Source organism: Glycine max, chromosome 12 (genome assembly GCF_000004515.6).
Source record: "Glycine max cultivar Williams 82 chromosome 12, Glycine_max_v4.0, whole genome shotgun sequence".
Taxonomy (NCBI): Eukaryota; Viridiplantae; Streptophyta; class Magnoliopsida; order Fabales; family Fabaceae; genus Glycine; species Glycine max.
This window is the reverse complement of record NC_038248.2, coordinates 36,721,702-36,737,454: the sequence shown is the minus strand read 5'-3', so window position 1 is coordinate 36,737,454 and position 15,753 is coordinate 36,721,702. Positions and strand designations below refer to the sequence as shown.

General features: G+C 29.3%; 1 protein-coding gene and 1 long non-coding RNA gene across 2 annotated transcripts; both read right to left on the bottom strand.

The window, feature by feature from the left end:
* Positions 1-2,394: 2,394 nt before the first annotated feature.
* On the bottom strand, positions 2,395-6,579 carry LOC100782798 (rRNA-processing protein FCF1 homolog). The gene is made up of 10 exons (XM_003540231.5): positions 6,445-6,579; positions 5,876-5,983; positions 5,717-5,782; positions 5,483-5,588; positions 5,108-5,150; positions 4,826-4,898; positions 4,247-4,334; positions 3,521-3,577; positions 3,356-3,434; positions 2,395-2,734 (listed from the first exon to the last, which is right to left on the bottom strand). Exons 2-10 carry the CDS (start codon positions 5,944-5,946, stop codon positions 2,721-2,723), a joined length of 597 nt encoding a protein of 198 aa, XP_003540279.1. The 5' UTR covers positions 5,947-5,983; positions 6,445-6,579; the 3' UTR covers positions 2,395-2,720.
* A 6,117-nt stretch (positions 6,580-12,696) lies between these two features.
* LOC121173209 (uncharacterized) lies at positions 12,697-15,730 on the bottom strand. The gene is made up of 3 exons (XR_005887626.1): positions 13,572-15,730; positions 13,402-13,482; positions 12,697-13,331 (listed from the first exon to the last, which is right to left on the bottom strand). It is a non-coding gene; the product is annotated as an uncharacterized lncRNA (long non-coding RNA).
* Between the last annotated feature and the right edge of the window lie 23 nt (positions 15,731-15,753).

The window sequence follows — 15,753 nt, the reverse complement described above, 5'->3', positions numbered from 1 at the left end:
TACTACGACTTTATATTATTATACCAAGTTTATTAATTTCTCACATTTTTATAAGTTTAAATAATAAATTTTCACAGATATATTTTTTTAGGAATTAATTTATCTGTGCATCCCACTTTTAAAGACATGCCCTTAAAAACATGAAAGTATAATTTAGATTCTATATTATTTGTCAAGAAATATGCTCAATTAATTAAGTGCGTGAATTATTAAATTGTCTTTTAATTTGTACCGATAAAAAGATTTTATATTCTATTTTCTATAAATAAATAAAAAAAGACATTTTATGAATCTTTCAAATGTATCTATATTTTTATTTTATCTTAATTTTTTTTATAACATTATCCTAAAAACTTTAAATCTTGTGCAATTGTAGTATATCAAAATCCAATTTGTGGTGGGGTGACAATAAAAAAATCAAAATCTATTTTTTTTTTCATTACCAAAGTAATGTCATTTGATTTTAAAATCATAATAAATAATACATGTAGTGACTAGATAAAGATCTTTTTATTATAATTTAATTATAAATCAATATTTATTATAAGTTTGTTCATTTTTATAATAATTATATTAAAACTTATTTTAAAAATGATTATTTTTATTGATTAATATTGTAGTTTTCCACACCAACAATACATCACTATTAAATTCTTAAAATTATGTGTAAATTTTTTAAAGTTTAACAATTTTTTGTAAGGAATGCTTGGGGTGTCCAATCTATACAAAGCTAAGTTGTATTTTCAAAATACAGTAAACGTTATTGAATTGACTTTTTAATGGAAATTGCGCATTCATGATTTGACTAGAATAAATAATATTTAATATATAAAAAAGAAGGAAATCATATATAATTAGGATGTGTGATTTATTTATTTTTTAAAGAAACATAGTCAGGAAGAGTTACTTATTTCTATAAATAAAAAAAGTAGTAATATACATTTTACATATTATTTCATACAAACATATAAATTGTATTCTAGAAATATGAAGTGGTTTTGTGTTTTTGAGAAAGTTTTTTCAATGCTATTATCTTATTAAATGAGTACTAATGCAAAGTCTTTATACATCATGAAAAAAGGAATTTAAAAATAAAAGGAAATACAGGGTAAGTAAAAAGAATACATAACTACATTGAAGCTTTGGAATTGATTTTTTTATTATTATTTAGAACTATATATATCATCCATTTAAGACAATCATAGTTCAGAGTATTCACAATATAATGGAAATCAATCTCTCAACAATAGCTTATGGCATATACAAGGTTTAAATTAAAAATATTATCAAAGAAGAATTAAATATATACTTATTTTAATCAAATGATTACACGCAAGTGATTAATGTATTAAAATAAAGCTAAATCGTTCAGATAATATCCAAGTTTGATCCTTGACAAAAACAGTTTTAAATCAAATTTTACTTACTTCTTAATTAAATTCCGTATTAATCAAGATATTTTTTACCTAATAAACTAGAGAGTTAAGACAAAAAAAAATCTAGACTAGACCCCTAATTCTAGGTGTATGAAGATACATGCATATATCCTTCTCAATACATATGTTAGATAATTTTTGGAGTCTTACTCACTAATGTCCTCAACACATTGGTTAAAGAACTAAAGGAAAAAAAATATATATCATATAAATCATAAGAAAATATAAAAAAGATTAAGGACAACATAATTTTTCATCTCTTAACAAAAACATTTATACTTTAAGTTCTTTAACCAATGTCTTAAACTAGCTAGTTTTTTCCTAATTTTTATTATGCCATGTATGATTTACCTTTTTATCAAAAAAATAATTATCATGCAAGTCATATTTTAATCGCGCGAATTTTATTTTAAAAATTGGTTCAATAACTTTAAATTTGAAAATGCAACTTACAACACATAAAAAATTTTAAATTTTACACTAGGAATTCGTTAACCTGAGTTGAGACTCCACTAATTCGCATCACAAGATAGTATAAACTAGAAACGTCATCTTTCTACAATTCAAAACACACCAAGGAGCAGCATACAGATCGCATACGAAATATTTGTCAAAAAAACAAAAACATCACATGCGAAATATAAATTGTTGAATTAAGATTATATGTGCACCTAGTTTATGTTATTTTTGGAAGAAAAAAAATATAAATATCATTTATACTTTACATTAAAAATTCTTTTAGAGATAAAGTAATACACAAAATAGCTTGAATTTTCTTTTGGGCCATGATAATTAGATGGTACAGCATTCTTTTAGTACAAGTACTGGCCTTTAAAAAAGAAAAACCGTGATTTTGAAATTTCTAATTTCCAACTCGGTCTTCTGACATGTGAAGGTTGAAGTTAATACAATTTAGATTCAAGGAAAATAAGGTTTTTCTCTTGCAACAAAAAAAGTATTGTTTCAAGAGATTTGCATTGCCAGAACTATGAAAATGTCATAGTTTTAGACACTCTCCGGGGTTTACCATGATACATTAGATAGGCAATATGAGGAAAACAAAATTTGACAGAACCTAAATCTACCAACTTACACTAAGAAAATTTCAGGTATAAACCATTTAAGTCTTGCTTTTGTTCAGTCCCAAGCTTCCGTTAGAATTCAGCCCAGCCAGCCAAAAACCAAACATGCAAGTTACTGTAGCAGGATTTCATACTTTTCGACCAAGAAATTAGTATCAATATTATTGGTATAGCCAGCTCTACCTGTTTTAGTTTTACTGCATCAAATTCTTGGTGCTGCATTGAGAATCACAAGTGCATCAGTTTGAGTGCCAGATATATATAGTAAAAGACTCAGGTAAAGAAAGAGCAAGAGTATAACAGTACAGTTTTGGCACTGCTAATCGCTAATGGAATAAATAACTCATGTCCAGTCATGACTGCCCAATGATGAATTGATGACACTTCATTATCAACAACTAAAAATTACATTTTATTTGGAAGGGTCAATGCAATTAACTAAATTAAGGTGCAAAATGTTAAGCTTTACTACAGAATTGACTTTAAACATACCCGAAACATAGTATTATAACAAACGTGAGACAACATGGGATCTGTAAATTTCTTCTATGATTATAATGGATCATACTGACCAGGGTTATATACATAAAAAATAAAATAAAAACACTGTTATTATCCATTTGCACATGAATTCAAGTTGTATGTCTCTATACAGGTGGCAAAGTCATGCTCATGTGTAATATAGTGTGTTATATATTTACGGAGCAGCTTGGGACAAAGTCAATGAAGCTTAATTTATCTAGTTTATAAAAAGAGCTATGCAATGTTGTGTTGTCCAATAAACTAAGTTCAAATTCATATTAATCACTATAAATTTCACTAAATAAGAGTATCTACCTCCACCAATTGTTGCTTCAGGCAATCGCTCAATTGAGTACTTGCGTTTGGTGATGTACATTATTGGAACACCGGGAATCTGTAATACAGAAAACCACATAATGGGTCATGCATCAGGGTCCAATATTTAAAAACCAAAGATGGAAAAGTGAATAATGACTTTACCTTCCGAATTCTCCTCTTCAAGTCCCGATCACATGTTGCAACAATGTAGCACTTGTGCTGTTTCCAAGAAAATGGTTTGTGTGAATAAATGGGAAAACAAAAAACACAAAGAAATAAGCAGCAACAATGTGTTATCATTACTTTTATTTGAAATTATTTCTAATAAAACTGTTAACCTAAATGAATATTGAATATAAATTGCAAAAGCAAAGAATTCGGGAATGAGTTCCGCTAACATCAAGAATGAAGCAAGTAATACTCAGAAATATCCATCTCTTATCCATGAATTTAAAATTGAGAAAAAAAATTGCTACAATTTTTCATAGTTCCAAATTATAACTTGATAGTCTATTGTATCCCAATATTCTATTCAATATGCATTGCAAAAGTAGTGGTAGAATCTTGTTTACTGATCTAGATGACCATACACTGCTAAGAGATTTAAAATATCATGGTCCCATATAATAGGAAATAAGTAACAACCAATTTACTAGGGTTTTCAAATCAACAAAATTTACCATCGTCTTATATGGTTCTTGCCTTTATTATCGAACAAAACAAAAATGTAAATTTGTTTTCTTTTCCCATTCCTCAGGATCGCAATACAGGTAAGAAGAACAGTAAAAAGACTATTTATCATCCAGCCTGAAAAATCATTAATTAATCTTAATAAACAAATTGCTCCCAGATGCTCCTAAGCATTTAGCTCATAAAAATATATCACACCTGAGTAACTCTCTCAACAAGGCAGTCATCAGCATAGGTCCCTTTATGAGTACATAGTATTCTCTCAAATCGAGGATCCTTGGCAATCCTGTTATGTATAAAAGGGATAAATAAATACACCCAAAAATTGAAGCAAGAAGAATATAATTCCTTTTCTCTACTAGATTGAGATAGATCATACAAGAAATGTGACCAATGACATGGCGGCAAAAAAACATAATATTCCAATGGAAAATAAAGTCCAGGAGCCCCATGATATTGTTTGACCTTTGTAATATTGTCTTCTAAAGAGATGATTTGCCCTTTTATAATAGAGCCCCCACATATCTATCTTTAACAGAATGTGATAATGGATGAAATTATAAGATCAATGGTATGGCAACAAAAAAACCATGGTATATCAAAGGAAAATAAAGTCCAGGATATTTGATTTTATATAGGCACCGCACATCTACCCTCCCCATACCTCACTCTAAGGGAGCCCCATCATGCATTGGGTCATCCTTTTTATATGTAAATCTCAAATGTATGAAAATATAAACCAATAATAATCAAAAGACAAGAAAACATGACATCTACCTTAGAGCTACACGATATTTTTGCCCTAATTTCTCGAGTTCTGCCATCACACAGTCCGTAATACAAGGGGTGCCTGAAAATCCAAAATATCAATAGAACAGAGGTAATAATAGAATATGGGATGTTTGATTAATGCCAATGCCACATTACAAAGACAAGCTTCTTAATCTAGACAAAGGATATCACAAATAACATCTAAAATTAATAGGAACCTCAACATTCAGCTAAACTAAAACAAGAAATACATAAATTAATAAAAGTAATCATCTATTTCTAACTCACATTTAGCATATAAGCAGTCCATCATCCCTTTCTCCAGATCCAACTACATAAAAAAAGCCAAAAAATTGTGAGACACAACCAAAGAAACTTAAAAAAAAATACTTCAATATTTTTATTCTGTAATAGAGTTAAAGTTAGATTTATCATTCCAATCCTTTTGTGAAAACATCATGAGCATCATATGCAAGCAATCTACATACAGTCACAAACTTATCAGTCCCATATCACATACTGCAACTTTTAACAGAGCATTCCATATCAAGTTATATATGTAGAACCAGAACTATCATTTGTTTACTTAAAAGAAGGAAACAAATATTACCACAACAAACATTTCCAAACAAAAAGCTATAAAAGCAAAATGAAGCAACTCACTTTATTCTGGATTGAGAAATTGATGAAGTTGGTGTCCACCAAAACACGATAAGGGGGTCCCAGTGCAGTATTGTATTGAAAGAAAAGTGCTGAAGAATGAGTTGGACTGAATAATACAAATCCAAACCACAGATTAAACCAAAAGAGCAAAGGGGAAAAGCACTAAACTACCAATCGTTGATAGAAGGGGGGGGGGGGGGGGGGGGGGGAGTGAGAGTGAGAATGGAAGCTTACACATTTCTGGGTAACTTTTCCTTCATAAGATTCTTCTTTTCTGGGTTCAAAACCTCTTCTTTGTAGCTGAATTCGACAGGATTTCAAGGAATGAAAATAGAGCAAAACAAAGCATAATGAAGGAACCAGATTTAAGGAATGAAAAAAAAAAGGACTCACCTTTTGATTGCTTTGGAAGTAACAATCTTCTTCATAACAGCAAACTTTGGTCCCTTTTTAGCTTTACCCATTTTGGACGGAGAAAAAAGAGCTAGATTATGCAAAACCCTGGTCACAACCAGAAATCAATAACCCTGCCCTAATTTATCTCATTACATCAAATTGTATAAAAATTGAATTTAAATATTACAACGGGGGTAAATACAGGGAGTACATAGAGCAGAGTAAGTTTCCAAGTATTGCAACGAAATTGAATGAATCCACTTCAGAAAACAGTATTCATAAGGTTTTTGATGAATTCACATAAAGTATTGAAATTTAATGAATCCAAATAGAAGTAAGAATGTAGTTCGCAGGTTTGTAAGAACTAAGAAGGTAATGCTTCGGGATAATCAGATCAACTTTATTATAATATAAGTTGAAACTGGTCATGGGTAGGGAATCAATCGGGCAGAGGAAAAAAAATAGAAAATATTATTAACTAAAGAATTTAAGCAAGGTGAAGCTAAAGCTTGAGAGCAGAGAAAACCAGAAGAATCCTTTGGGGCTGAGAGCGGAGGGAGGAGTACCTGCAGGCCGGGGCTGAGAGCCAAGCGGCGCGTGAGAGACAGAACGATGCGCAGGCTCGTCGTGTGGTAGAATGGCGGCACAAGGGGAAAATATGAGTGAGACGTGAGAAAAGAAAAGAATTACGAAAAAACTTTTTCATTAAATATTTCTCTGGTTATTTAATTTAAGTAATAATAAAATAAAAACTTTTCAATTATTTGAATGAATAAAAATATAATACAAAAAATATTTTATCACCAAATTAATGGCTATGTTACTTGATCAACCAATCCATAATATCACTTATCAACATTATGTAAGAAGCTGATAAATAATTTTATTTCTTAAGCATGTAGTTGTGAGTTTGATTTTTAATTCCTTAAATAAATTTTGATAACTCAAAATATTAGTCATTGACTTTTGATTAAAATACTCTTGATTCACAAAAAAGAAATTCATAATATCACTTTTAAACTTTAAATTGTTTTACTTTATATTTATTTAATATTGAATGGTCTAGATGTACTATTTGAAGCCATTTATATTAATTTTTAGTAATTAAAATTATTTTACATATTTACTAATTGGCCCTCTATACATTCTTTTGGCAACCACCTAAATCTTACAAAATTCCTTTGCGCCTCTAGATTTTGCAACAACTTTGATCACAACACACTTGATATCTTGTCCATCACCCTACTACCTCTCATCGTCCCCTTTCACTCTTATTGTTTCAATTTATTACACTCACTTGCACACCCTTCATGTACAAACTTGACATGAAAAAATAGTGAACACTGACTGAGGTTTCAAAATGAGCTACAGACCCATCATTCTCTTCCATTCTCCTTGGCGAAATCTACCACTTTGCCGATGAAGGAGATAGGAAGAGTTATGACATGAAGTTCTACAACAAAACAATGGTAAAGAAACTAAACAAAGTCATCATAAAAAGAATAATGTACTTGTTTGCTTTAAAATTGAAAGGAATCCGGAAAAAAAAAAAACAAAAAACAATGAAAACACAAATGGAAAGAAAATCACATTGGAATCATCATGAACAAAACCAATAGGTTACGTTATTCAGTTGAACTTTGATTTCCTTGAATTCTGATTTGGATTGTTGTTGTCTTTTGACACAAAATCCTTGTAACCCAACCTCTACCCATTCATTCACAATATTATTACATTGATTTAACCTTAACCACTCCTCTCGACGCAATCATCAACCTCATTGACAAGGACTACAACATTGAACTTGTTGGGGAATTGAGGAGAATAAACACTGAGGATATTTACACTAATGAGTCATGAATAATCACATAAGAAAATTTGACATCACACTTTAATCCAAAATCATAATGCTCAAATTTATGGGTCTTCTCCTTATTTATATAATGTTCAACTTTTTCACTTCTACTCGATGTGAGACTTCACCTCATACTTATACTCCAATAAAACTTACATTCAACAACTTCTCTGTCATGTGCCTCCAACAGAGCAACAACATCGTCACAGTGTATTAAGACACATCCATTAGATCCCATCTATTTTTCCAGTAACCCTAATTTTCTATATAAAGGTGGTGGTGGAAAATTAGGGTTTCTTGAGGATCTTGAAGTCATTGTCTCATGCACTTGACTTTTGCACCTCACACACCTTGGGAGAGAAATTTCTCATGTTTTGGTCCTACATCAATGTCCATTTAGGAAGTTAGAAAGAAAATTGACACTAGACCAAAGCAAATGTTTATTTTATATACGAAAAACATAACTTAAATACATTATATATTTTTAGTGTATAATTTAATATTTAATGTATATATTGATTCATGTGTTTTTTTATATACATTAGAAAGTAGAAAAAACAACAAAACAGAAACTTAAGATAAGTAGAAATTCCTACAACATCAAAAAACAAAGACAGGGGGAAGAGCAATTGGACAAGAGTCTCTTAGTAGCAAGGGAACTTGGCTAAAAGCACCATGTTTAGCAAGTCAATCTGCACAATTATTGGTCTCACGGTAAGCATGTTGAAACAAAGTTTTGTCATTAGCCAGATCCTTAATCTTTTCCACAATTGAGAAGGATGAGTAACCTCCACACCTTTATCAATTAAAGCAAGAGCAATTCTCAAATTCACATAAGGCACCGGAATATTATTTTGTGTCGCTATTAGAAGATCGTGTAAAATTGTTTTGATTAGTGACTCGTTGATTTTAATTAATAATTCATTAATGTAGTACACCTTCACCATGTAGATGATATGTGGTATTTTGATAATATTATCTAAAACAAATTAATGAGATGTTTTGTAGAATTAGTTGAAAGACAAAAAAATTAAATAAAACAAGAATATCTCTTTTTATCATTGTTATATATATATATATATATATATATTGATTTAAAACATTATCTTTGATGAATAAACTTTACGTATTTTAACATATGTGCGGTTAAACATTAACGGCTTCAAAACTTAAAAATGTAAAATGTCAAAATGATGTTTGAAACTTTTTTCTTTATTCCAAAGTTTCAAAGATGAGTATTTAAAAAATAATTTTGATGGTATTGAGATAATAGTCAAGTTTTCCCATAATTTGTCCCGTTCAACAATAATCAAACTTTGTTTACTTACTTTTTACACTTTTCTAATTTTTAATAAATCACTACAACAAATAAGGTTATATACCGACAAAAATAATAAAAAATATACTAAATTTCATTATTTTTTATAATTTTTTTTTTTACTTTCAATTGAGATTTCAAAGAATTTTTGCATGCGATAGAAATTGAATACGAAATATACTACTAAATAAATCACTCTTACAATGTGTGTGAGCACATGATAAGTTTAATTAGGACGAAACTAGAAATTAATATTTAAGGGATAAAAAATCTAATAATATATGCAAAATATTAATATATTTTTCACAGTAATTTATAAATATTTTTTTAAACACCCAAAATTACAAATCTCTAATCACCAATTTCACATGCCACTCAAAACCATTAAGAAATTTATAGTAACAACTGGTATATAAATTAATCATATATTATTTTTACAAAAATTTCTATTAATTATATTTCAAAAGTCTACTAAAACTGATAGTTTATGTTCCATGCCAAACTATTTTTTAGGATGATAGTAACCAATAACCTTTGAAAAATTACTTGTTTTTAGATAATTGGAAAATAGAAAAAGAAAAATGTTGTGTCATGGTAAATAGGCAATGGCAACAACTCTGAAAGCGACGAATCTTTAGTTCAACTCAATTTTTAATCTTCATTTCTAATGTTTACATAATACATGAGTCTGGGGTGCACTTGAGGTCAGAAATACATTTGAACCCTCACAGTTACAAGAAGTACAAGGATGAGATGAGAAAAATAAAACAAAAAAAAAAATACAAAAAGTGGTGATATGGAAATAGAATATGTCTTGATGAAGATGTAAGTTCAATTTTGTATATAATATTTGTAAATTTGACCCATCGAAAAAGATTAATAAATAACTCTTATTTCTCAAACTATAATTGGTCATAACTTTTAAAATAATAATACATTATAAAAAATAAATAATGCTCAAATATTTTATCTAGAAAAAAATGCATTTATCTTTATAAGAATATAATATTTTGTTAAAGAATAAAAGATATATAACACTTAAATGATATTATTTAAATACTTAAATTCCTAAATAAAATTAATTATCTTATATATATATATATATATATTAAAATTAAATTAAAAAATGTAGGGAGACCAAGGTCCTAAGCAAAAAATTGATCTGGCTTTATGCTTAACCATTATGTGAACTCATGGAATTAATTTACTTTAATTTGATTTACTCTAAAAGAACAACTTTTGCATGCAAAAATTAGCAATCACCACTGTGTAAGGAAAGAAAGAAAGGTATTTTCGGTTTGAAGGGTTGAAAGTGATTACAAATGAAATGGAGTGAAAGTGGAACATCATGTGTTACTATTACGTAAAAGGATTTCAACATCGGTTTTGGAGTAGTTTTAACATTGATTTAGAATTGATGTTGAAACTACTATCGTTAAAAGTAGGCATTTTTTTAACATCAATTTTAAAATTGATGTTGAAAATCATTATCTACATCACTTCTGGCTGAAATCGATATATAAATGTGACAAAAATTATGTTTCTAAAGTACTTTTTACATCGATTCTAAAAAAACTAATGTTGAAATTTGTATACAACATCATTGATTTTGGTCAAAATTGATGTTGAATGTGTCTTTATAACATCGGTTTTAAACCAATCGATGTTATTTTTTGCAAATTTTTTAAAATATTTTTTTCTATTTTTACAATGAACCAACATGCAAATCAAGACTAAAACCAGTCCAAACAATTTGTATAATAATGGTATTGATTGATATATATATATATATATATATATATATATATATATATTCAAATTATTATCGAATAAAAAACCTGTAAATTAACAAAGACAATGTCGATGACGATGCCAACACAATCATTTAAATAAAAGGTGAGAATCCAACCTTCACATTTGTAAGGCTAGCTAGAATCTAACTTAGTCACTCTTCCTTTGAAGTAAGCTAAGGACTAAAGTGGTTTTGTTTAAACAAAGTAGATAAAATTAACATTATAAATTATTCAAAATAACTAACTTGGATTGGTGGATAAATCAAGCAAAGAAGTATTATCTTCAATAGTGTGGCTAATGTTAACACCTTATCATCTCAAACAGAGGACTCTCTTTAACTTTCTTGATCATCAGGCAATTTAAATGAGAGACACAAGTGAAAGACATTATTTTCACTTAAGACTTAGGGATGAACCCAACAAAAAATAAACCAAAACTTCAACATCACTCCTTTCTTTGGTCCAATCCTAGCTTAATACACTCTTATAAATGCTTCCAATTACCTAAAAAGAAAAGCATTAAATAACTTGTGTATTCATTGAAATAAATATTTCCATTCTCATTAAATATTGGAATCCTTTTGTTTCCTTAACCAATATTGCAAGAACACTTATTAGCATTTCCCTGAACCAAAATATCTATAAAAAAAGTTTGTAATTACTTAATTTATGGTAGCGACCTTTAAATCCATAGTTGAGACATCCAATGTTTGTTGCTCAAGAAGGTCAGCTACAATCCCTACATTAACTTTTTGCCTAACTTCCTATCCAACGTTGAACATAGTGTTGTTAGAGAACCATCTCTCCTTCCACCCTCTTGTGCTCTTGGAAATTGACTCCTTATATATGAAAGACAAGAAAAATAGAAGTTCAAATTGTTGGATCAAGTGGCCTCAGAATAATTAAGAAGGGGGGTTGAATTAATTATGAACGTGTCTTGACTAATTAAAAAATTATCCTTCTTAAATTTACTAGATTCAATTTAGGCTTTACTACTAAGTTATGAGAAAGTAAAGAACAGAAATTCTCAGGCGGTTAGTCATTTGAATCTTTTGTCAAGAGGGGGAAGGGAGAATCAAAAGAATTCTCAGGCGGTTAGTCATTTGAATCTTTTGTCAAGAGGAAGAAGGGATGAAAAGATAGCACACTTTTGTTTTCTGCAGAATTTCCACTTGCAAAAAAACAAAGTTTTGAAACAAGGTTTAGAAAGCTTTTTGGCAAAGAAAAAGCAATGAGCAATGGTTAGAGAAAGATTGTGAAAAAGAATTATTTGGAAGAATATCATATATGTCTTTTGAATATGTGCCAAAGTCATGCTTTTATAGACTTTTCATGTCTGGTCAAAGAAACCACTGGAAAAGTTGTGACTTTAGAGAAAACCATGTTAAGAGTTATAACTCTTAACTTTTTCTTCAAAATTGTTCACTGGTAATTGAATACCACAAAGGTGTAATCGATTACATAATGCATTTTATGAAAAGTTGTGACTCTTCATAATTGGATTTGAATTCCAACGTTCAAATTCACTTGTAATTGATTACTAATATAGTGTAATCGATTACACTATTTGAAAAACATTTTGAAACGTTACAAATCATTTGAAAACATTTTGAAAACCAAACTGGTCACTGGTAATCGATTACCAGAGAGTAATCACTCTGGTAACTTAGAAAATTTGAGAAAATTATTTTGTAAAACAAATTGTGCTATTTGGTTTTTGAAAAAATATTTTAATACTTATCCTATATGAAGTCTTGACTTGTTGCTTCTTGATGTCTTCTCTTGAATCTTGAATCTTGGATTGGATTCTTGATACTTGATCTTGAAGTCTTGAATCAATCACTTAGGCTTTTGGCATCATCAAAATTGTTTGGTTCATCATCATGAAACTTGCTTCTACACAGATTACAATGGGAGAACTCCTCAATTGTATTGTACCATGTCCACATGTGACACAGGATAGTTCACTACCTTGTTGGCACAACATTTAGCTTAGATTTTAGAGATTATGAAAATGATTGGAATTTTGATGGTCCTGCTCTGTCTTGACTACTTGGAGATGACTGATTAGGAGATCCCCAACTTCAAACAAATATAAAATTAAAATTTTTTTATTTGCAAATCTTATGTATTTATAAATTTAAAACTACTAAATAGAATTTTTTTAATAAAATTAAAATTAAAATAGATCAGTATACATTTCCTTTGCATGCTCAATCAAAGAATTTTCTGTTTACACACAAAATAAAGCAAATCACATAGTGAATTAGATGAAAATAGCATAAATCTGCCAGTTATTTACACAAAATAAAAGCAAATCACAGTGAATTGAATAACACCATAAATCTGTGCACATAAACCATCAATTAGTTTACCTGATTTCAGTAGCTTGGAAATGGTGTGTTCGTTCTCCTTCAAGGTTGAAACTAATAGCTTGTAATTCTCTTGGAGATCAAGCAAGTTGTTGCTGGTTTTTTCCAAATTCACCTGAAAGAGTAATTTAATTTAAGAGACAACATTTTTGAAGGAAAAGGTTATAGTTACTTAGACAATGCACCTTACAATCCCTAAGCTCTCTTTCTAATTCAAGTTTTTGTTCGTGCTCTGTTAAATAGAGCTCACAAAAGTTGTCCACTTGCTACAAAAATATATGGGAAGAAATAATTTATCAATAAAGTTCTCATACACAATAAGAGAAATTACAACCAAAGAAATGACAAGGAATACCTGCTCACCAAGACTGAGGTCATTCTCTATCTTCTCATTCCTTGCCCGAATGAAGAGGTTGCAAGAAAAATTAGGCTAGGGAAATTGAAACAAGTATCATGAAAGATAGGACATACAATTAAATAGGTATTTCTCAATCAGAAATTGTAGAATATCAGTAAAAGACAAGCATATTCAATAATATGTTATTCTTCTATCAAAAGATATTTAAAAATTGGAATATCTAGCGACTTCGTATTCCAAATTAAATGATACTAGTTAGAATATGCAAATGTACTCACTAGATGGTAAGTTTAGCAACAATTTTATGCCAAGGCTTTATGGAAAAATATTTAAAAGTCACATATTTATATAAAAAACAATGTCATTTGTTGGAACCACTTCATGTCGTGAACAACATTAGGCCTTAAAATTTCCATTGCAACCAAGGTGTGATCAAGGTGGCCTTTATACACAGGTCCATATCCAACATTACCATACTAAGTAATCTATCTCCTTGTCCTTGGCTTCCAAGTACAAATAGCTATGAACAAGAAATCGAGCAAAGTTAAGCAATGAATTGCTTCATTTCTAAAGGTGGATCCAATAATTGCAAGACAAGTTCACTACAAAGAAAAATGAATGGTAAAAAAATATCATTAAAATGGACAAACATTCTTTTTTAAATAAAAAAACCTAAAGGAAGCCAACATAGCATAAAAATAAAGATTAAAGATTAGCATAGAATTGCAAATTTAATTAGAAATAATTGACATGCATATGTTAAGATAAATACCAAAAAGTAATAAACGCAACAATGTTAGGAATGCCATTCTTTATATATTCTAGTCTATCACCCCACTAGTGCAAGATTAGAATTAGAAAGTAATCAATAAAATGTCAGTTTATAATCTTCTTCTATACTGACACCCCTCTTTTATCAAACATGTTCCTAAATCAATTTGTTCATATTTACCAACATCCTCACCTCAAATACTAATACTAATATATAATACATGTGCATAAAAAATATGTATATAGTGATAAAAAAAACACAAAAGGAGGTTAAATACTATACTAGTGTATAATACATGCATAAAAATCATGTATATAGGAAAGCACACTTGGGAATATGAAAAGTGTTTGTAAAGGGTCTTGAGGTGTTCCATGAGAGCGCAATAGAGGCCTTTATAGCACTTGGAAAGTCACTTCAGATTCTCCAAAAATAGTTCAACCTCTGTAAGGTGAGAAATGGTCCTCAATGCCCATTCGAGATCATGCTCTGGTATGCCCTTATGCGATCTGTTGGTCACAAAATCAAAGGCTTCATTCTACAAATTGAATAGATCGAACGGTAGAGTTCACAACAATGATGCAATGGAGTGGTAGACACCACGATGGAGCCACAGTTAGGGTTCAAGGCTACTTGTGACGACAACGACAACCAACAACCGAGTGACAAACACTGCAATGATATGATGGTGATGATGACAATGAGGGAACTTTCGAGGGTTCTGAGCGATAGAGAGAGGGAACTTTCAAGGTGAAAATTGATATTAAAAAATATATAACATTGACAACATCAGTTTTTAGACAAACTAATGCTAAGGCAAAAAACAACATTAATTTTATAAAAAATCGATGTTAACATAACACACACAACATTGATTTTCAAATAACTGATGTTAACATAATACACACAATATCAATTTTACAATAACCAATTTTAATAGTGACACTTTATTTACAAGAATGTTACTGTGGTTTTGTTAATATCGGTTTTCATTAAAATTAATGTTAAATAATTGTGCTAAATTTATATTTTCTAATAATATGTATTTGAAAGGAATGAAAGAGAGTGAAAAAAAAAACAATGAATCTCATAACATAGGCTTTCATTGTAAAAGGAAGGAAAAAATATATGGAAATATGGGTAAAACGAAAAACCCACAACATCATTTTTTACCCGATGTACTTCTCTCATGTCATAATTAGTTATGTTATATATAACCAATTATGGCCATATGTTTTTGCTAAAGAATAAATTCCAAAGACACCATAGACCTAATGGAGCCTATTATTATTATTATTTATTTTAAATTAATAATAAATAAATAAAAATAACAATACATTTTTATTTTATATGAAATTATTTGTTTAACTTATCAAATGACTTTAATTCAAATCTTTCATATTTATTCTC

Bases quoted from the DNA above. Each gene is read 5' to 3' on its own strand.
- LOC100782798 (XM_003540231.5), bottom strand. From the start codon at position 5,946: ATGGGTAAAGCTAAAAAGGGACCAAAGTTTGCTGTTATGAAGAAGATT. The intron at 4,899-5,107 runs GTGAGTTAGAAA...TTGGATTTTCAG, and splicing joins GGACTGCTTATATGCTAAAT to GCACCCCTTGTATTACGGAC. The intron at 4,335-4,825 runs GTAGATGTCATG...TATACATAACAG, and splicing joins AAATATCGTGTAGCTCTAAG to GATTGCCAAGGATCCTCGAT.